The sequence below is a fragment of the Sander lucioperca genome, chromosome 17, assembly GCF_008315115.2.
Source record: "Sander lucioperca isolate FBNREF2018 chromosome 17, SLUC_FBN_1.2, whole genome shotgun sequence".
Taxonomy (NCBI): Eukaryota; Metazoa; Chordata; class Actinopteri; order Perciformes; family Percidae; genus Sander; species Sander lucioperca.
The window spans coordinates 29,769,655-29,793,081 of record NC_050189.1 but is presented as its reverse complement, the minus strand read 5'-3'; the positions used below and the strand labels follow the sequence as shown (position 1 = coordinate 29,793,081).

The 23,427-nt window shown below is 36.7% G+C and overlaps 1 protein-coding gene across 3 annotated transcripts; it reads left to right on the top strand.

Moving 5' to 3' along the window:
• The first annotated feature begins 1,153 nt into the window (after positions 1-1,153).
• LOC116044105 lies at positions 1,154-10,586 on the top strand. 3 transcript variants are annotated; one of them, XM_035994060.1, is made up of 4 exons: positions 1,154-1,342; positions 8,294-8,395; positions 9,406-9,770; positions 10,089-10,586. In XM_035994060.1, exons 1-4 carry the CDS (start codon positions 1,334-1,336, stop codon positions 10,324-10,326), a joined length of 714 nt encoding a protein of 237 aa, XP_035849953.1. In that variant the 5' UTR covers positions 1,154-1,333; the 3' UTR covers positions 10,327-10,586. The 3 variants fall into 3 exon arrangements, with proteins under 3 accessions (XP_035849953.1, XP_035849952.1, XP_035849951.1); XM_035994059.1 differs by lacking the exon at positions 1,154-1,342 and adding an exon at positions 5,584-5,811; XM_035994058.1 differs by lacking the exon at positions 1,154-1,342 and adding an exon at positions 6,831-6,926.
• The last annotated feature ends 12,841 nt before the right edge of the window (positions 10,587-23,427 follow it).

Below are 23,427 nucleotides of genomic sequence, written 5' to 3'. Positions count from 1 at the left end.
TTTAAGTCACTTCTTAAACCCCTTACTTTAATAAATCATTTGAAAAAAAGCAACAAATGTATAGGCTGTTATAAAAATGTATTTAATGAGCTTCCTTAACACCATATCGGTTATTTATCCTCTATTTTGGTCGTGAACTGAATTTACACATTTCATAGTGTGATTAGTTGTCTATCCTGTTATAATTTGTTATTCTTACAATATGATTTGTTTGCATCCCTCATTTGCTTACTTTTCTACTTCTATCTGATTAGGAATCAGAATTTTTTTTTTTTTTTTTTGTTTATATAGATCCTTTATGTGTATGTATGTTGTGTGATATGTTTGTTTTTGCTCTTTGAAATTGTATTATGTATTATATGTAGCCTTTCTGGCTGTTATTGAAATTGTTGATGAATAAGCTGTTTGTGCCACTTGTGCTATGCCTACAAAGTTGTTGGTTACATGGACTGAACGTTTAGCTTGTGTGTGTATGTGTGTGCTGGTATTGATGTTGATAATGACAGTCTGTTGTTGTTTATATGTTGATCTTGTCATTTTTAAAATTTCTACATTTATAGTCAATTTTACTTGTATTGGGCTAAACCTATATGTATTATTATAATCCTTTTGTCTTTTTAGGTGTGACATTGTACGATCTGTCCAGGGACAGCAGATGTAAAATAGCCTTTTGGCTAATTCTGGCACATTTTACATTTTCATATGTATTATTAGTGTGCATTGTCCCTGTTAAATAAACATGAAATAAATAAATAAATAAAATGTAAAAAAATAAAAATAAAAATAAAATAATAATAATAATTATATATATATATATATATATATATATATATATATATATATGTGTGTGTGTGTGTGTGTGTGTGTGTGTGTGTGTGTGTGTGTGTGTGTGTGTGTGTCCATCTGGTTGTATATAGCCTATAGTACAATTCCAAAATTGTAGGCCTACTTAAAATATAGTCTACTCTATATACTCTAACCCTAAAACCACATTTCTATAGCAGACAATATGACACGCAGGCAGATCTGTTGATTGGTATTCTACACATTTGATCTCAGACTGCTTGGATAAACATTAGACTACACAGGTGAGATGAATGCACATGCAGGGTTCCACGGTTGCTATGTTTGGTCTCCAGGTGCATCATTTATGTGAGGCCGTCATTTAAACAAAAACAAAATCTCACACAGACAAGAGTCAAGACAAAGTGTTTCTCTCAATTTGCACTGGACAATTTCTTCCACATTTCCCCTCCTACTGAGGACTTCTTCCATCCTGACTAAAGCTAAAGCCTCACAGAGACTGACCAAAGCCACACACCAGACCTCCAGCATGGAACATGTGAGATTTGAACCCTTTGAAAGGCTGCAGTGTTTTCTATGTATTTTACCGTCAAGACAAAGTTCACTGACACTGCTAACAGGCTCTGAACAGAGCCATACACCTATCGAGCTGAGCCATATGGGAATATAAAACATAATTTATCACGTATAGGCCTAATATATATATCGTATATATATATAGACTATATAGAATATTATGGAATACTAAGTATATAATATTACGATGGTTTGAAAATAAGCTGATATGGTTATTTACTTAGTTCCTCTAAAATGACTAAAGGGGATTTAAATTTTTCTCATCTGACGAATAATTTGGCAGTTTTTCGCCATTAGTTGCAGGATAAATCCAAATATTCTGTCATTACACAAAGTAGCCCGTAGCTAGGCTACTTTTAAGCACATATCGGTTAAATAGATGCAACAAATTCAAGACAAATGCGTCGGTCTGTTCTCCTCTATACGTCTTTAGAAGTTAAAAGAAAATATTTTTGACATGACAAATAAATATGATAATTAAACGAAGGCTAAAGTTGACTGGGGAACTCATAAGAATGGAGATAAGAGAGGTTTTTCACTCAGGCTGTGATATATAAACTGACACATTTTGTTGATTTTATAATTATGCGTGTCATTTTTTTTTGTCCACGTGGACTCTGACTTCTAATGTAGCCCAGAACAGTTTGATTTTGGTAAAACTTTCAATAAGATAATGAAATGAGCTTTATTGGCGAGAGCGTAGCCTATTTCATAGACGGACACCTGGCTGATCGTATTCAAAACTAAAACTATATGTTTAAACTTCAATTCAGGCTGAACTGATTTTAAATTGATTTTGACTGACTATGGTTTGTTAAAATAGGCTAATGTCTGTGAGCCAAAATGCACATTGCAGGGTTCCATGGTTGCTATGTTTGGTCTCCAGGTGCATCATTTATGTGAGGCCGTCATTTAAACAAAAACAATATCTCACACGGTCAAGAAAAATTGTTTCTCTCAAGTTCCACTCGACAATTTCTTCCACATTTCCCCTCCTACTGAGGACTTCTTCTATCCTGACTAAAGCTAAAGCCTCACAGAGACTGACCAAAGCCACACACCAGACCTCCAGCATGGAACATGTGAGATTTGAACCCTTTGAAAGGCTGCAATGTTGTCTATGTATTTTACTGTCGGGACAAAGTTCACTGACACTGCTAACAGGCTCTGAACAGAGCCATACACCTGTAGATATGAGCCATATGGGAATATAAAACATCATTTATCACGTATAGGCCTAATATATATATCGTATATATATATAGACTATATAGAATATTATGGAATACTATATAATATTACGATGGTTTGAAAATAAGCTGATATGGTTATTTACTTAGTTCCTCTAAAATGACTAAAGGGGATTTAAATTTTTCTCATCTGACGAATAATTTGGCAGTTTTTCGCCATTAGTTGCAGGATAAATCCAAATATTCTGTCATTACACAAAGTAGCCCGTAGCTAGGCTACTTTTAAGCACATATCGGTTAAATAGATGCAACAAATTCAAGACAAATGCGTCGGTCTGTTCTCCTCTATACGTCTTTAGAAGTTAAAAGAAAATATTTTTGACATGACAAATAAATATGATAATTAAACGAAGGCTAAAGTTGACTGGGGAACTCATAAGAATGGAGATAAGAGAGGTTTTTCACTCAGGCTGTGATATATAAACTGACACATTTTGTTGATTTTATAATTATGCGTGTCATTTTTTTTTGTCCACGTGGACTCTGACTTCTAATGTAGCCCAGAACGGTTTGATTTTGGTAAAACTTTCAATAAGATAATGAAATGAGCTTTATTGGCGAGAGCGTAGCCTATTTCATAGACGGACACCTGGCTGATCGTATTCAAAACTAAAACTATATGTTTAAACTTCAATTCAGGCTGAACTGATTTTAAATTGATTTTGACTGACTATGGTTTATTAAAATAGGCTAATGTCTGTGAGCCAAAATGCACATTGCAGGGTTCCATGGTTGCTATGTTTGGTCTCCAGGTGCATCATTTATGTGAGGCCGTCATTTAAACAAAAACAATATCTCACACGGTCAAGAAAAATTGTTTCTCTCAAGTTCCACTCGACAATTTCTTCCACATTTCCCCTCCTACTGAGGACTTCTTCTATCCTGACTAAAGCTAAAGCCTCACAGAGACTGACCAAAGCCACACACCAGACCTCCAGCATGGAACATGTGAGATTTGAACCCTTTGAAAGGCTGCAATGTTGTCTATGTATTTTACTGTCGGGACAAAGTTCACTGACACTGCTAACAGGCTCTGAACAGAGCCATACACCTGTAGATATGAGCCATATGGGAATATAAAACATCATTTATCACGTATAGGCCTAATATATATATCGTATATATATATAGACTATATAGAATATTATGGAATACTATATAATATTACGATGGTTTGAAAATAAGCAGATATGGTTATTTACTTAGTTCCTCTAAAATGACTAAAGGGGATTTAAATTTTTCTCATCTGACGAATAATTTGGCAGTTTTTCGCCATTAGTTGCAGGATAAATCCAAATATTCTGTCATTACACAAAGTAGCCCGTAGCTAGGCTACTTTTAAGCACATATCGGTTAAATAGATGCAACAAATTCAAGACAAATGCGTCGGTCTGTTCTCCTCTATACGTCTTTAGAAGTTAAAAGAAAATATTTTTGACATGACAAATAAATATGATAATTAAACGAAGGCTAAAGTTGACTGGGGAACTCATAAGAATGGAGATAAGAGAGGTTTTTCACTCAGGCTGTGATATATAAACTGACACATTTTGTTGATTTTATAATTATGCGTGTCACTTTTTTTTTGTCCACGTGGACTCTGACTTCTAATGTAGCCCAGAACGGTTTGATTTTGGTAAAACTTTCAATAAGATAATGAAATGAGCTTTATTGGCGAGAGCGTAGCCTATTTCATAGACGGACACCTGGCTGATCGTATTCAAAACTAAAACTATATGTTTAAACTTCAATTCAGGCTGAACTGATTTTAAATTGATTTTGACTGACTATGGTTTATTAAAATAGGCTAATGTCTGTGAGCCAAAATGCACATTGCAGGGTTCCATGGTTGCTATGTTTGGTCTCCAGGTGCATCATTTATGTGAGGCCGTCATTTAAACAAAAACAATATCTCACACGGTCAAGAAAAATTGTTTCTCTCAAGTTCCACTCGACAATTTCTTCCACATTTCCCCTCCTACTGAGGACTTCTTCTATCCTGACTAAAGCTAAAGCCTCACAGAGACTGACCAAAGCCACACACCAGACCTCCAGCATGGAACATGTGAGATTTGAACCCTTTGAAAGGCTGCAATGTTGTCTATGTATTTTACTGTCGGGACAAAGTTCACTGACACTGCTAACAGGCTCTGAACAGAGCCATACACCTGTAGATATGAGCCATATGGGAATATAAAACATCATTTATCACGTATAGGCCTAATATATATATCGTATATATATATAGACTATATAGAATATTATGGAATACTATATAATATTACGATGGTTTGAAAATAAGCAGATATGGTTATTTACTTAGTTCCTCTAAAATGACTAAAGGGGATTTAAATTTTTCTCATCTGACGAATAATTTGGCAGTTTTTCGCCATTAGTTGCAGGATAAATCCAAATATTCTGTCATTACACAAAGTAGCCCGTAGCTAGGCTACTTTTAAGCACATATCGGTTAAATAGATGCAACAAATTCAAGACAAATGCGTCGGTCTGTTCTCCTCTATACGTCTTTAGAAGTTAAAAGAAAATATTTTTGACATGACAAATAAATATGATAATTAAACGAAGGCTAAAGTTGACTGGGGAACTCATAAGAATGGAGATAAGAGAGGTTTTTCACTCAGGCTGTGATATATAAACTGACACATTTTGTTGATTTTATAATTATGCGTGTCACTTTTTTTTTGTCCACGTGGACTCTGACTTCTAATGTAGCCCAGAACGGTTTGATTTTGGTAAAACTTTCAATAAGATAATGAAATGAGCTTTATTGGCGAGAGCGTAGCCTATTTCATAGACGGACACCTGGCTGATCGTATTCAAAACTAAAACTATATGTTTAAACTTCAATTCAGGCTGAACTGATTTTAAATTGATTTTGACTGACTATGGTTTATTAAAATAGGCTAATGTCTGTGAGCCAAAATGCACATTGCAGGGTTCCATGGTTGCTATGTTTGGTCTCCAGGTGCATCATTTATGTGAGGCCGTCATTTAAACAAAAACAATATCTCACACGGTCAAGAAAATTGTTTCTCTCAAGTTCCACTCGACAATTTCTTCCACATTTCCCCTCCTACTGAGGACTTCTTCTATCCTGACTAAAGCTAAAGCCTCACAGAGACTGACCAAAGCCACACACCAGACCTCCAGCATGGAACATGTGAGATTTGAACCCTTTGAAAGGCTGCAATGTTGTCTATGTATTTTACTGTCGGGACAAAGTTCACTGACACTGCTAACAGGCTCTGAACAGAGCCATACACCTGTAGATATGAGCCATATGGGAATATAAAACATCATTTATCACGTATAGGCCTAATATATATCGTATATATATATAGACTATATAGAATATTATGGAATACTATATAATATTACGATGGTTTGAAAATAAGCTGATATGGTTATTTACTTAGTTCCTCTAAAATGACTAAAGGGGATTTAAATTTTTCTCATCTGACGAATAATTTGGCAGTTTTTCGCCATTAGTTGCAGGATAAATCCAAATATTCTGTCATTACACAAAGTAGCCCGTAGCTAGGCTACTTTTAAGCACATATCGGTTAAATAGATGCAACAAATTCAAGACAAATGCGTCGGTCTGTTCTCCTCTATACGTCTTTAGAAGTTAAAAGAAAATATTTTTGACATGACAAATAAATATGATAATTAAACGAAGGCTAAAGTTGACTGGGGAACTCATAAGAATGGAGATAAGAGAGGTTTTTCACTCAGGCTGTGATATATAAACTGACACATTTTGTTGATTTTATAATTATGCGTGTCATTTTTTTTTTGTCCACGTGGACTCTGACTTCTAATGTAGCCCAGAACAGTTTGATTTTGGTAAAACTTTCAATAAGATAATGAAATGAGCTTTATTGGCGAGAGCGTAGCCTATTTCATAGACGGACACCTGGCTGATCGTATTCAAAACTAAAACTATATGTTTAAACTTCAATTCAGGCTGAACTGATTTTAAATTGATTTTGACTGACTATGGTTTATTAAAATAGGCTAATGTCTGTGAGCCAAAATGCACATTGCAGGGTTCCATGGTTGCTATGTTTGGTCTCCAGGTGCATCATTTATGTGAGGCCGTCATTTAAACAAAAACAATATCTCACACGGTCAAGAAATTTTTTTTCTCTCAAGTTCCACTGGACAATTTCTTCCACATTTCCCCTCCTACTGAGGACTTCTTCTATCCTGACTAAAGCTAAAGCCTCACAGAGACTGACCAAAGCCACACACCAGACCTCCAGCATGGAACATGTGAGATTTGAACCCTTTGAAAGGCTGCAGTGTTGTCTATGTATTTTACCGTCGAGACAATGTTCACTGACACTGCTAACAGGCTCTGAACAGAGCCATACACCTGTAGATATGAGCCATATGGGAATATAAAACATAATTTATCACGTATAGAGCAGCAGTTTTCCTCAGATTAGGGTGGCACCTAAATAATAGTTGCAGCTGTCGCCGTGGTCCTGCTCCACGCCCTGCTATGCCCTGCTACACCCTGCTACGTCCTGCAGTGTCCTGCTACGTCCTGCTGTGTCCTGCTACATCCTGCTATGTCCTGCTACGTCCTGCTAAGCCCTGTAACGCCCTTCTACACCATGAACTACTACAGCTACTATTTCTAGTCATAGTTCCATTATCTTTATTGTGACTATTATTGCCACTGTTCATCACATCCCCATCCGGCACCGTCAGACACCGCCTACCAAGAGCCTGGGTCTGTCCGAGGTTTCTCCCTAAAAGGGAGTTCTTCCTCGCCACTGTCGCACTAAATGCTTGCTCTTGGGGGGAATTACTGGAATTGTTGGGTCTTTGTATATTATAGAGTGTGGTCTAGACCTACTCTATCTGTAAAGTGTCTCGAGATAACTCTTGTTATGATTTGATACTATAAATAAAATTGGATTGAATTGAATTGAATATATAGCCTATATAGAATATTATGGAATGCAATATATTATTGTGATGATTTGAAGATAAGCTGAAATATATAAATATTCTGTCATTACACAACATAGCCTGTAGCTAGGCTACTTCTAAGCACATATCGGGAAGATAAATGCAACAAATTCAAGACAACTGCTTCAGTCTGTTCTCAACAAAAGAAGTTTTAAAAAGTGAGAAGAAAATATATTTTCTTTTACCGTCGAGACTTTGATATCACTCAAAGTTCATGGTAAACACGGTAATGGAGTCTGGTGGGTTTGGCGATAGCGATTTCAGCGATTCTTTTTTATGGTAAATAAAAAGGATCTAACTCTTTTACAAATAGGTCTATCTATGTAGGGATCCATTCCATAATGTAGTCAGACACTAATAATCGGAGCCTGTCGGCGGCAAAACGATCACTTCCAGTGGATGGAAACTGAAGGTGCGCAATTACATCACAGCTTGTTTCACCGCTGCCGACTGCAGTAGTCTCGCTTAATACTGGACCAATTTCCTAAATTTTTGTTCCCATCAGTCGCCTTGATACAAAAACGTAGAAAAATAGGGTCCAGGTTGAAAAAAAAAACTCCAGGAGTTGAAATTGGGCCATTGTTGGGTGCTTGTGAAAAGAAAAGTCAGTTTTAAGGGAAAGTTTGAGTTTCTTTTTTTTTTACTTTATTCAATGCCAGATGTTGCAAGACCCTAACTCCAGAAAAAGGAGAATCTCTGCACGCCAGGCAGAGGGTGTGAGGAAGCCTGCAGCCCAGTGTCCATGCTGCAGGGACGACCAGGTGAGACATTTGATTTTCTGATTTTGGACAAAAAAAAACCCCGTTTTAGTCCCAACTTGTTCACAATGTAATCCTCAAGAACTACAGATTTAGACAGTTTTCAAAATGGCAAACACATAGCAGAGGATATCGACAGGGACACAGCGCGGGCCTTCTGTACAGAAATGTTGCACTGCTTATTGGCATTACATTTCAGTAACTGCTTTGGGAACGTGCCTATGTTCCCACAGCCCTATGTTCCTACATTTCTAAGAATTTATTTTTCACTGAAAATTAAGCCCTTTGTTCCCACATTAACACCAACACTAACACTAACCCTAACCCTAACATAGGACTGTGGGAACATAGGGCCTAATTTTAAGAAAAATCTTAGAAATGTTGGAACATAGGGCTGTGGGAACATAGGCCGGTTGGAAAATAGGGCCTAATCTTCAGTGAAAATCTTTTTCTTAGAAATGTGGGAACATAGGGCTGTGGGACCATTGGGCTGTGGGAACAAAGGGCTGACCCCAATTTTTTAGGCTACATCTACAATACTACATTTTGATTTGTAAACCAATAGCTTACGCTTCACGTCCACACTACTCCGGTGTTTCAGAGACCTTAAAATGGAGACATTTCTGGCTTTTTTAAATTCTTTTTTATAATTTCGCGATTCCGTCCATTATTATGTATCGCTGAAGCTATCTATATTAATGCTGCCATCAGTCTTGGACTGGCCTCAGCTGGGCCCTCGTCGAACAAAGACGTCTTGCCACCAGGCCTAACAACTTTTCAAGGGGAAACCCTGTATTTGCACAAGTACATTTACAAAATTTGCACATGTTTATAATATAATGTAATTTGCAATATTTCTGATTCTGTAAATAATGTGGGTAATGTTAATAATGTTTTTTTTTGATTATCTACCGTGTATGTGCACTGTTTGTTCGAAAGCAATGACCTACATTTGGTTACACATGTGCCTGCACATTGTTTCAATCAAATTAAATTGACTTGGCTCTCCCCAGGTGCCGCATTTAAAGCGAAAGCGCCCGCACTCTGCTGCCCAAGGCGACCGTCCCCAGAAGAGGAAGCGGACTTCCGTGGCCCGCCCTCCCAAACCCTCTGCTTGGAATCCAGCGTCGGAGGTGTCGAACTGGGGTCCTTCTCCCCAGCCTTCCACCCCAGCTGTTGACATCGCAGGGTTATTGGATTTGGTCCCAACGCTTGAGGCCACCATCTCGCCAGCTGACCTGCCGGTGGCGTCAACCGTGGCCCCCAGCCTCCAGCCCTCTGCTGCTCCGCTGCACTGCGACGAGCCTCTGAAGATACACAACCGCTCTGTGGAAGAGTACCAGCAGATCTACCATGAGGTTGTAGATGATATGCTGAGGTATGTTTGGGTCAAAGAGCAGGACTCTTTCAAATCTACCACTCAATGTTTCCATAGCAGGGTTTTCCCTTGCCATTATAAGGTTTGACCACAGAGACCTAAAACAACCCCAAAGAAAACAACAATGACCAAAAAGTGACACAACATGCTTACAAAGAGATGCAAAAACCTTTTTTTTAAGTTGAAAAATGTAACATTTTCTCAATGAAGTACGCCTAAACCCCCTGCCAAATACATGCACCTTTGTCTTCCACAAACCTTTTCAATCACACGTTGTTTTCATAATGTTTTCATTGCTGTTTCTTCCGCTCCTCGCAGGTACAAGAGCGGCCAGCTGCGTCCGTACAGTCTAGATCTGGGGCGTCGCATCAAGCAGAGGCTGTGGGAGAGACTGGACTGTCCCACGTTCAGCGAGACGGTCGCTGAAGACGGCCGGGTGCATGTGGACGTTTCCTACGGGGTCGGAGTCCACCCTCCTCTTTATGATGTGGACATTTCAGGAGAACCCGAGCCCGAGACGCCCCCAAAGAAAAGAGTTATTGTTATAGTTCAATGAGATCAAATCTGTACATAATGTTGGAGATTCAGTTTAAATATCGTAGTTTTAAGGTTAAGTAATGTAGTTTTAAGTTAAGTATTGTAGTTTTAAGTTAAGTATAGTAGTTGTAAGTTAAGTATTGTAGTTGTAAGTTAAGTATAGTAGTTGTAAGTTAAGTATTGTAGTTGTAAGTTAAGTATTGTAGTTGTAAGTTAAGTATAGTAGTTGTAAGTTAAGTATAGTAGTTGTAAGTTAAGTATAGTAGTTGTAAGTTAAGTATTGTAGTTGTAAGTTAAGTATAGTAGTTGTAAGTTAAGTATAGTAGTTGTAAGTTAAGTATAGTAGTTGTAAGTTAAGTATAGTAGTTGTAAGTTAAGTATAGTAGTTGTAAGTTAAGTATTGTAGTTGTAAGTTAAGTATAGTAGTTGTAAGTTAAGTATAGTAGTTGTAAGTTAAGTATAGTAGTTGTAAGTTAAGTATTGTAGTTGTAAGTTAAGTATAGTAGTTGTAAGTTAAGTATTGTAGTTGTAAGTTAAGTATTGTAGTTGTAAGTTAAGTATAGTAGTTGTAAGTTAAGTATAGTAGTTGTAAGTTAAGTATAGTAGTTGTAAGTTAAGTATAGTAGTTGTAAGTTAAGTATAGTAGTTGTAAGTTAAGTATTGTAGTTGTAAGTTAAGTATTGTAGTTGTAAGTTAAGTATAGTAGTTGTAAGTTAAGTATAGTAGTTGTAAGTTAAGTATTGTAGTTGTAAGTTAAGTATAGTAGTTGTAAGTTAAGTATTGTAGTTGTAAGTTAAGTATTGTAGTTGTAAGTTAAGTATAGTAGTTGTAAGTTAAGTATAGTAGTTGTAAGTTAAGTATAGTAGTTGTAAGTTAAGTATAGTAGTTGTAAGTTAAGTATAGTAGTTGTAAGTTAAGTATCGTAGTTGTAAGTTAAGTATAGTAGTTGTAAGTTAAGTATAGTAGTTGTAAGTTAAGTATCGTAGTTGTAAGTTAAGTATAGTAGTTGTAAGTTAAGTATTGTAGTTGTAAGTTAAGTATAGTAGTTGTAAGTTAAGTATAGTAGTTGTAAGTTAAGTATTGTAGTTGTAAGTTAAGTATTGTAGTTTTAAGTTAAGTATAGTAGTTGTAAGTTAAGTATAGTAGTTGTAAGTTAAGTATAGTAGTTGTAAGTTAAGTATTGTAGTTGTAAGTTAAGTATTGTAGTTTTAAGTTAAGTATAGTAGTTGCAAGTTAAGTATTGTAGTTGTAAGTTAAGTATTGTAGTTGTAAGTTAAGTATAGTAGTTGTAAGTTAAGTATAGTAGTTGTAAGTTAAGTATAGTAGTTGTAAGTTAAGTATTGTAGTTGTAAGTTAAGTATAGTAGTTGTAAGTTAAGTATAGTAGTTGTAAGTTAAGTATTGTAGTTGTAAGTTAAGTATAGTAGTTGTAAGTTAAGTATTGTAGTTGTAAGTTAAGTATTGTAGTTGTAAGTTAAGTATAGTAGTTGTAAGTTAAGTATAGTAGTTGTAAGTTAAGTATAGTAGTTGTAAGTTAAGTATAGTAGTTGTAAGTTAAGTATAGTAGTTGTAAGTTAAGTATAGTAGTTGTAAGTTAAGTATTGTAGTTGTAAGTTAAGTATCGTAGTTGTAAGTTAAGTATAGTAGTTGTAAGTTAAGTATAGTAGTTGTAAGTTAAGTATAGTAGTTGTAAGTTAAGTATCGTAGTTGTAAGTTAAGTATAGTAGTTGTAAGTTAAGTATAGTAGTTGTAAGTTAAGTATCGTAGTTGTAAGTTAAGTATAGTAGTTGTAAGTTAAGTATTGTAGTTGTAAGTTAAGTATAGTAGTTGTAAGTTAAGTATAGTAGTTGTAAGTTAAGTATTGTAGTTGTAAGTTAAGTATTGTAGTTTTAAGTTAAGTATAGTAGTTGTAAGTTAAGTATAGTAGTTGTAAGTTAAGTATAGTAGTTGTAAGTTAAGTATTGTAGTTGTAAGTTAAGTATAGTAGTTGTAAGTTAAGTATAGTAGTTGTAAGTTAAGTATAGTAGTTGTAAGTTAAGTATCGTAGTTGTAAGTTAAGTATAGTAGTTGTAAGTTAAGTATAGTAGTTGTAAGTTAAGTATCGTAGTTGTAAGTTAAGTATAGTAGTTGTAAGTTAAGTATTGTAGTTGTAAGTTAAGTATAGTAGTTGTAAGTTAAGTATAGTAGTTGTAAGTTAAGTATTGTAGTTGTAAGTTAAGTATTGTAGTTTTAAGTTAAGTATAGTAGTTGTAAGTTAAGTATAGTAGTTGTAAGTTAAGTATAGTAGTTGTAAGTTAAGTATTGTAGTTGTAAGTTAAGTATTGTAGTTTTAAGTTAAGTATAGTAGTTGCAAGTTAAGTATTGTAGTTGTAAGTTAAGTATTGTAGTTGTAAGTTAAGTATAGTAGTTGTAAGTTAAGTATAGTAGTTGTAAGTTAAGTATAGTAGTTGTAAGTTAAGTATTGTAGTTGTAAGTTAAGTATAGTAGTTGTAAGTTAAGTATAGTAGTTGTAAGTTAAGTATAGTAGTTGTAAGTTAAGTATTGTAGTTGTAAGTTAAGTATAGTAGTTGTAAGTTAAGTATAGTAGTTGTAAGTTAAGTATAGTAGTTGTAAGTTAAGTATTGTAGTTGTAAGTTAAGTATAGTAGTTGTAAGTTAAGTATTGTAGTTGTAAGTTAAGTATTGTAGTTGTAAGTTAAGTATAGTAGTTGTAAGTTAAGTATAGTAGTTGTAAGTTAAGTATAGTAGTTGTAAGTTAAGTATAGTAGTTGTAAGTTAAGTATAGTAGTTGTAAGTTAAGTATTGTAGTTGTAAGTTAAGTATCGTAGTTGTAAGTTAAGTATAGTAGTTGTAAGTTAAGTATAGTAGTTGTAAGTTAAGTATAGTAGTTGTAAGTTAAGTATCGTAGTTGTAAGTTAAGTATAGTAGTTGTAAGTTAAGTATAGTAGTTGTAAGTTAAGTATCGTAGTTGTAAGTTAAGTATAGTAGTTGTAAGTTAAGTATTGTAGTTGTAAGTTAAGTATAGTAGTTGTAAGTTAAGTATAGTAGTTGTAAGTTAAGTATTGTAGTTGTAAGTTAAGTATTGTAGTTTTAAGTTAAGTATAGTAGTTGTAAGTTAAGTATAGTAGTTGTAAGTTAAGTATTGTAGTTGTAAGTTAAGTATTGTAGTTTTAAGTTAAGTATAGTAGTTGCAAGTTAAGTATTGTAGTTGTAAGTTAAGTATTGTAGTTTTAAGTTAAGTATAGTAGTTGTAAGTTAAGTATAGTAGTTGTAAGTTAAGTATTGTAGTTGTAAGTTAAGTATTGTAGTTTTAAGTTAAGTATTGTAGTTTTAAGTTAAGTATAGTAGTTGTAAGTTAAGTATAGTAGTTGTAAGTTAAGTATCGTAGTTGTAAGTTAAGTATAGTAGTTGTAAGTTAAGTATAGTAGTTGTAAGTTAAGTATTGTAGTTGTAAGTTAAGTATTGTAGTTTTAAGTTAAGTATAGTAGTTGTAAGTTAAGTATAGTAGTTGTAAGTTAAGTATAGTAGTTGTAAGTTAAGTATCGTAGTTGTAAGTTAAGTATAGTAGTTGTAAGTTAAGTATAGTAGTTGTAAGTTAAGTATAGTAGTTGTAAGTTAAGTATTGTAGTTGTAAGTTAAGTATAGTAGTTGTAAGTTAAGTATAGTAGTTGTAAGTTAAGTATTGTAGTTGTAAGTTAAGTATTGTAGTTTTAAGTTAAGTATAGTAGTTGTAAGTTAAGTATAGTAGTTGTAAGTTAAGTATAGTAGTTGTAAGTTAAGTATTGTAGTTGTAAGTTAAGTATTGTAGTTTTAAGTTAAGTATAGTAGTTGTAAGTTAAGTATTGTAGTTGTAAGTTAAGTATTGTAGTTTTAAGTTAAGTATAGCAGTTGTAAGTTAAGTATAGTAGTTGTAAGTTAAGTATTGTAGTTGTAAGTTAAGTATTGTAGTTTTAAGTTAAGTATTGTAGTTTTAAGTTAAGTATAGTAGTTGTAAGTTAAGTATAGTAGTTGTAAGTTAAGTATCGTAGTTGTAAGTTAAGTATAGTAGTTGTAAGTTAAGTATAGTAGTTGTAAGTTAAGTATTGTAGTTGTAAGTTAAGTATTGTAGTTTTAAGTTAAGTATAGTAGTTGTAAGTTAAGTATAGTAGTTGTAAGTTAAGTATTGTAGTTGTAAGTTAAGTATCGTAGTTGTAAGTTAAGTATCGTAGTTGTAAGTTAAGTATCGTAGTTTTAAGTTAAGTATAGTAGTTGTAAGTTAAGTATAGTAGTTGTAAGTTAAGTATAGTAGTTGTAAGTTAAGTATTGTAGTTGTAAGTTAAGTATCGTAGTTGTAAGTTAAGTATCGTAGTTGTAAGTTAAGTATCGTAGTTGTAAGTTAAGTATAGTAGTTGTAAGTTAAGTATTGTAGTTGTAAGTTAAGTATAGTAGTTGTAAGTTAAGTATTGTAGGTTCATAATTGTATTTAGAGGTTATATCAGAATAGGTTTACATGGTTTATTTTTCAAAAAACACCATATTTTTGTTGTAGGCTACTACACATTGCTGCAGCTCCTCTTTTCACCCTGTGTGTTGAGCTCGGTGTCTTAGCTACAGAGTGAGACATCTCACTTCGGTTCCTATCTTTGTTGGGAGTCGCACATGCTTAGTACCTAGGTAAGGACTACTAGCCAGTCAGAAGCAGAGTATGAGGGCGTGCCATGCTAGCAGCTAGGCGAGCATTATAACGTGTGTTCCAAAGTGACCACGTTTGTCTCTGAAGTAAAGGCTGGACTACAATAGAGCTGTTTGGAGCAGTTTGTGAACAGTGTTTTCTGTTGGAGATGGTAAGTCCCTTTGGGGTGAACTTTGGGCTTTTTCACTTTGTAAACCTATAACATGCACAAACAAGATATATAACACAATAAAGGAAAGGGAAAAAGCCAAAAAGCATAATATGAGCACTTTAAATAAATGCAAACCACCCAGAGAGTTGTTTTTCTCCTATCCCAGAATGCATCTGTGGTGTAGCCAGACCTATCTCCACAGCACTGTGGAGATAGGTCTGGCAATGCGACACTAAACCTCTGCCTACAGCCTTTTTTTTTCAGAAACCTGCGCTGCTGCCTCCACCTAGCTATCAGGCCAGATAACTCCACCCAGAGCCTCCACCTACAGCCTCTTCCAGCAACCTGCACCCCCGCCTCTTATCTTAGTTCCATGCACATGCCGAAGTGGAAGAGCAGGGGCCAAAGACACATTGGTAAATATACCTCTTATATCAGTGTTTCTCAAAGTTTACCAGACCAAGGACCACTTACCTTTTATCAAAAAAACCTTACGGAGCACCTAACTGCCAAAATATTCCCAAAAAAACAATAGGCATCCTACTTCAACACTATATTACAAATCACAGCCAGATTGAATGACAGTTTTACAACACTTACAGTGGTGGACTGTAACTAAGTACAGTTACTCAAGTACTGTACTTACCTACAGATGTTGAGGTACTTGTACTTTACTTGAGTCTTTTCTTTTTGATGCCACTTTCTACTTCTACTCCGCTACATTTCAGAGTGAAATATTGTACGTCTCCGCCCATCACTCACCCTCTCTGCTGCCGAAACTGTGATTCACGCCTTGATCACTTCCAGAATCGACTACTGCAACAGCATCCTCTACGGTTCACCTGCAAAAGCCTTAAAATAAACTCCAATACATCCACAGCTCTGCTGCCCGTCTCCTCACCCACACCCGGTCCCGTCCTTCAGAACCTCCACTGGCTCCATGTTTCCCAACGCATCCAGTTTAAAGTCCTCCTCCTCAGCCACAAAGCCCTCCATAACCAGGCTCCTTCCTACCCCCCCACCGTAACCTCCGCTCCTCTGATGCAAACCTCCTCTCCCCACCACTCAGGACCAAGCACCGTACCTGGGGCGACTGAGCTTTCACCATTGCAGACCCCTCCCTCTGGAACTCCCTACCCACACACATCCATGTGTTAGTTTTATTGCTTATCTGTTTTTAATGTGCTATATGTGTATTTGCGTACCATGTGAAGTGCTATATAAATAAAATGTATTATTATTACTATTATTATTACTTGTTACTCCACTACATTCATCTGTCAGCTTTAGTTACTTTACAAATTAAGATGTTTGCACACAAAACACATGTAGTTTATAAAATCTGATGTTTTATTATAAAGTAAACTAGCCAACAATATAACGGCCTACAAGTCCAGCTGAGATGATTAGACCATTACACACACAACTGTTTGGATCCTTTACACTTTCTACAATGGATGTTTCTGCATTGAGTCTTCAGCCTTGATTTAAAAGAAATGAGAGTTGCAGTGGACCTGTAGTTTTCTGGGAGTTTGTTCCAGATATGTGGAGGATAGAAACTGAACGCTGCTTCTCAGTCTTTAGTTGTGACTCTGGGGACAGAAAGCAGAGCTGACCCAGACCACCAGAGAGGTCTGGGTGGTTCACAGTGTAGCAGCAGATCAGAAATGTATTTTGGCCCTAAACCATTTAGTGATTTTTTTTTAATACTTTAAGTACATTTTCCAGATAATACTTACATACTTTTACTTAAGTAACAGGAAGGTCTGGCAATGCGAGACTAGCAAGCCATTAATAAAGGAACTTGAGTTTCCGGAGTTGTATAATAATACAATATAATAAGAGCTATGGTCTCATGAAAGCCACCACAGCGAGTATACTAGATGACAGAGAGCAAAATGATTTGTGCAGTGTTCAATACAATACAAAAACATGAATCTTCAGTTGCTCTAGTCTAGATACACAGATTGGACACTAGGTGGCAGCATGGAACTACTATCAGTAAAGCAAAGGACAAACCTTGTGATATTACCCCTGGAAACATGAGTTTGTTTCCCATTTTCCTTCACGTGTCCCTCATCCTTCAACGTACCTCATTATTCATGACAAAAAATGAAAAAATAGTCATGGCAAGTCTCATATTGATCACTTAGTACATCATGAAGTTGACATGGTATCTCATCTTTTTCACCTACCAATTACTTTTCATCTGCTTTGTTTCTTTTCATCATGTGGGAATGGGCTTCCACAGAACATCAACTCATGTAATGGAGTTCAGTACTCAGCAGTACTGAGTACCGGCACTTCTGATTTTTGTCCACATGAGTACCCTTACTTCTAATTGTTATTAACAGTATTATTAATAGGTTGACATTTATACCAAAATAGGCTATGTACATCACAATTTATTGGGAACAACCAAGCAATTCTATGTAAAATACGGCTGGGTTCTTCCGATTCAAATCAATCTTCATTTGAATGATCTGATATCGATTCATAAAGTCCCGAGATTTTTTAAGAGGCTCAGTTTTTAAAGCTAGAGTGAAGATATTAGGGTCATATGAAACTAGACGATCTAAGGAACCCATGCCGTGCTAAGAAAACGCTCCAAAGTTAAACGTAATTTTGGCAAAGGGAAAAACTGCCATGGCCATTTTCACTGATGTCTGGTTTTAGGTTTTCGTCTCAGCATCACACCCTCTGTACTAACGAAAGCACTTTCTTCTGTATGTAACTGATTTGGGGTCAATTCTTAACGACAACATTAATATTTTTGGGTTAGAGGGGTCCTTGTAGAGATGTTCCGGTACCGATACCAGTATCGGAAAAGCCTCCGATACTGCCTAAAACGCTGGTATCGGTATTGGATAGAACTGGAGTTTATGCACCGATACAACGTAATTTAGCCCCGAACAAAATCTACTTTAAGTTTAAGTTTTAAGTTTATTGATGTTCTTTTTACCGTTATGACTGACTGTCAAATTGCATAAAAAAATAAAGTTTTATGGCGTTCATTGTTTGTAGGTTTTTCACAAAAAGTTTAACCTGAGCCAGGCCGTACAACAGAGATAGAAATCATATCGCATCCATACAGGGATAGTAGTGTACAGCTGTTAAAACATAAGAAAATATATGACACACTGGTATGGGATCAGTATTCAGTATCGGCCGATACGCAAGTTCAGGTATCGGAATCGGTATCAGGAAGCAAAAAGTGGTTTTGGACCATTTCTAGTTCCTTGTACAGCATTAGTTTTCTCAGAATCTCATTCATATCCGAGCAAAATTGGTTTTGTAAGTGAAATATCCCCTATCGAATCGATATTGTGAATCGGAATTGAATCAATTTGGGAAATCAGTGGCGGACCCAGTCCTAGTGTAAAATGGGACATTCAGCACCCCCATATAGCCGGAATGGAACGATCCACATTTTCAGACACTGCGACGATTTGACCGTGAGATTGGTCGAATCCAACCTGTTTTCACTCCCAACTCTTCACATACTGACGCTTATTATGTACGAGTTGTGTTATGTTATGTTATGTTACGACGTAGTATGAAGAGCGACAACGCCAGTGAGTGGTATGAAAGGGGTGGATGGGTCAAACAACACAGGATTTTCACCCAGGAGACCAGGGTTCGTGCGTTCTTGTCCCGCGTGTCACTGAAACGTACATTTTATAACTCACCCACCATCTTTTCCTAACCCTAACTGTCCCGTTCTTGTGGCGCGTGTCAGTTAAACATACGTTCCAACCCTAAGCGTCAAAAAGTGACGCCAAGAGACCCGACCAAGCGAGTCTAAATATGACGCCAAAGGAGACTTTTTGCGTCAATAACAAAAACCAAGCGTCGCTTTTTGACGCGCTTGGAGGGAGAACGGGAGAATAGTCGAATCAGGCTCTTTAGATCGAATCTTCAAATACTCGCCCATTCAGGGTCACCCCTACAAGATATACATTTGAATATAAATATATCCAAGACACATTCAATGATCATGTCATGCAACTGTTGAATACCGGCAACATTTTTTTTACTTTCTTTATTAGGCACTGATAATGATCACTTCACTTTGTGTGGGAGTGATGGAAGAAGGAAACACTGTAATGTAGTCCTACACTAGACTCCGTTATCTTGTGGATCAAACAACCGGTGGTGCATGCTGGGACTCAATAAAAGCTCAACGTGGATAGAAGCAGCAGGGTGTCTTTATTTCTGTTGCTATAGCTTAACCAAGTCAGCATTCATGATACACAGAGACATACTGGGAAGCTACAGAAGCCTTCAACATTTACAGTACTAGTGACTGGAACAAACAACAATGAGGCAGAGGACTGAAGTCAAACAAACAGAAAGAAATACAGGAAAAAAAAAAAAGAGAAAAGATTTATGGCACTCATTTTTTGTTTTTTTGTTTATACTCCGAATAATATTGCTTTTAAAACACAACCTCTATCCATCATCACTGTTGTTTCATCACGTAATATTTTCACTGCATTTAAATATCAAATATATTCCTTTACTGATGTGTTGACGTTATTGCTAACATTAAACGTACCTAACATTAGAGATATATTAGTCACTTTGATAATAGTTTTGTTCAAAAGTACACATTTTTACAGAAAATAACAGTCCAAGTTTGGAAGGATAAAGTGGGGACGGGTTCGGGACATGCACAGAGATCTGACAGGAGGGCAAGGGAAGGAGGGCGTAAGCGGGGCCTCCCATTGGATGAGAGGAGCTGCCACTCACACAGCCAGTCACACATGCATTCTTCACTGGTATTTTAGACATCAGGTACAATCCTTGAATTCATATTTATTTCCTCTTAAAGCTAGACTACTCTACTCCGATCCATAAATAGGAGCTTTACATGCCAACAGAGACACTTCGCTGGGACAGCCGTCAGCCAATCAGAGCGCTGGTTCACTTCCCGCCCAGTGTTAATAAATAAAAATGGCAAAGAGGTTGACTGAAAGGTACAGTGAGTACATCACACACACACACACACACACACACACACACACACACACACACACACACAGCGTGAGAAGGCAGCCAAAGTCAAAAGTCCCATTTTGCAAACGATAACGTAACTTTATGGGCTGTCAATTGACTAAAATATTAAATCGTAATGAATCGCATGATTGTCCATAGTTAACTGGCATTTAATTGCACATTTTTAATCTGTTCTAAATGTACTTTTTTTCAAGCGTTTAATGCTGGAGTGGTATTTGAGACTGGACGTACTCCGCTGAGAACTCCGCTCATATTGACAGTATACACGCAAATAACTTTAGTCTTGTGGAGAGAACCATCTGGAAGGCTTTGAAACTCAACTTGCTGTTCTAAGGAGCCTTTTCTTTATCCATTTCTGCTCAAGGAGCTTAGTTTCTGCTAGCCATCCACAACGTTACTGCTGCATCGCTGTCTGATTTCCCAAACTATAGAGCGGCCCGGGGCCCAAAACACAGAATGTGCACGCGTTGATTGCGAGTCAAAAAATGAGTGCTGTCAAAAGGAATGCGATAATTTATCAAGTTACTGCCAATTCCTTTGTATATTCCCTAATGTATATTTCCGAGTGTGTGGATTATCGTGTTCCCAGTAAACAATAACTTCCACACAACATATGGATTTTTTGTGGGATCAAGATCGGTTGGCCTACTTCACAAATTATTATTGTGGCCACAAAATCCATATGTATTGTACCAGCGTATAACTTATGAAGTACACTAACTTATGTGTACAACATATGCATCTTGTGCAAACAGGAAAATAACATGTACACACAGTATATGGAACTTATCTGCACTATGTAATTATTTAGTGCACATAAAATAATATATAATATTTGTAGATTTGAATGCTGTTAAATAAAAGCTTTCACTGTAAACTGTCACAATAAAACAAATAAATAAGTGATTCTATATCAATTAAAAGTCCAGTATTCATGTGTAAAATATGTAACCTTTAGCCTATTGTTGTTTTGGTAACATATAATTGTATGTTGGTTTGTTCATGCCACTAGTGTTATCTTCTACTAACAATCACATGACAAATCCTAGATAAGTGCCCTGCAAAGCCTGGCTCAGCCCCGGAAACCAAAATCTGAGCAGGATATTAGACTGTATTAATAATAAACCAGTTGATAAGGACTTGTGTCATTTTGAGTATGAGGTTTCCATTTTTAATAATTCATTCTCAGTGCACACACAGTTCTAAGGACAAGAGTTATGTAATGACGCATTTCTCTGACTGTCTTTTCATCTTTTCATCACATCTCCACCTCTCCTTCTGCCTCGTCCATCTCCCCTCGCTCTCCCCCTCCCTTGTCCCTTTCTCCTTGCCTCATCTTTGTACCTTTCCACCTCTATTTTCCATCCATCCATCCATCCATCCATCCATCCATCCATCCATTCATTGTGTCCTGTTGGCTGGCAGGCCAGGGGCTGAGCCAGCGCTCACATTACCCTGCTGCTGAGTGAATTACTCGGCCTCCATTAGACTAACGAGAAAGCAGGAGGACGGAGAGAGAGCGAGATGGGGGAAGGGACGGAGAGCGAGCACAAGGCCGAGTGGGGAGGCAGGGGAAGAGCAACGTGACCGAGAGATGGGTGGGGAAGGAAAGGGAGATGATGAAGAGGGGAAAAGGTAGATGATGTGGAAGGAGAAAGATACGACAGGGGGTATGAAGAGAAGATAGGGGAGCGGAGGTCTGACTCAAGAGTGAGAGGAGGAAGTGAAGGATGAAAGGAAGAGGGCAGGAAAGACAGGAGGGTGGAGGGTGGGGGGTTGAGGTTGATTCGAGATGTAGATGAAACAGGAGGAAGAGTGAGAGGCGGAAAGCAGGGCAACAGGGCGGTGATGGAGGGAGAGGAAGAGATGCGGGAGGACAGAGGAGGAATGGAGGATGGGGAAGGAGAGGAAAGTGTTGGGCAGTTGGTAGGGGGAAAATAGACACAGCACAGTATCGCAATATTTCCTGTGACAATACTGTATCGATACACGGATGCCGAGTATCGAGCTTTTATTAGATAAATTGCACATTTAACTTTTTGGTACTAGAATAATAAAATCACTATCACTAGATGGTGCAGTTGAGTTTGTTTTCTTCTGGTGAGGTTAGCAGGGGTGACTGTGAGCGAGAAAGACACAAAGTTTTCCTTTGGGCACATAATTTGAAGTTGGTAAAAAAGGTAATAAATTGCAATATATCGCAGAATGAGTTTAAAATTGCAATAAGATCTTATCGCGACATAAACAATATCGTATCGTGACTTAAACAATAGCATTGTATCGTGACATAAGTATCCTGACTTAAACGATAATACTGACTAGAATACTGTCACAGAATTATCGTGACAATATCGTATCATGGCATACACGATAATCTCATATTGTGGCATAAACAATAATATTGTATCGTGACTTAAACAATATCGCACCGTGACATAAACAATAACATTGTTTCGTGACTTAATACTATTGTATCGTAACATAAGTATCGTGACATAACGATAACACTGTATCGTCACACAAGTATCGCGATAATAACGTATCGTGACATACACGATAATATCGCATCGTGACAAACGATATTGTATCGTGACGACAATATTGTATCGTGACATAAGCGATAACATTGTATCGTGACAAACGATAACATCGTGCAGTGACATAAGTATCGTGATAATGTCGTATCGTGGGGCCTCTGGTGATTCCCACCCCTAGCAGTTGGTGCAAAAAAAAAATCCAACCAAGGGAAAGAAACAGGGAGAGGGGAGATGTGAGGAATAAAAAGGGAGTGAGAGGAAACAAACGGGACAGAGAACTAAAGCAGCGAGGACTGAAATGAACAGAGAGGCGAGAAATGTTAATGAGATACACCACAGCTGTACACGACACTGAGTGGACGGCACACGCACATGCACACGCACACACACACACACACACACACACACACACACACACACACATTTTAACAGATGTCTGGCTTTAGGTCTCCGTCTCAGCATCACACCCTCTGCACTAAAGAAAGCACTTTCTTCTGTCTCTATGTAACTGCTTTGGCGTCAATTCTTAACAACAACATTAATATTACAGGTATAGGTATACACAGGTGGATATTTTGACATTATAATGGGTGTAATTATTTATTTGAGGAGATGCATTTGCAGTGATATTTTATCACATTTTGACTTTGTAAGTAAGTTTTGACTTTTATTTTATTTATTGATATTTATCAGTAGACATTTTCAGTTCCTCTGCCCAACCCCCCTCCGCCCTATTTCTGTCC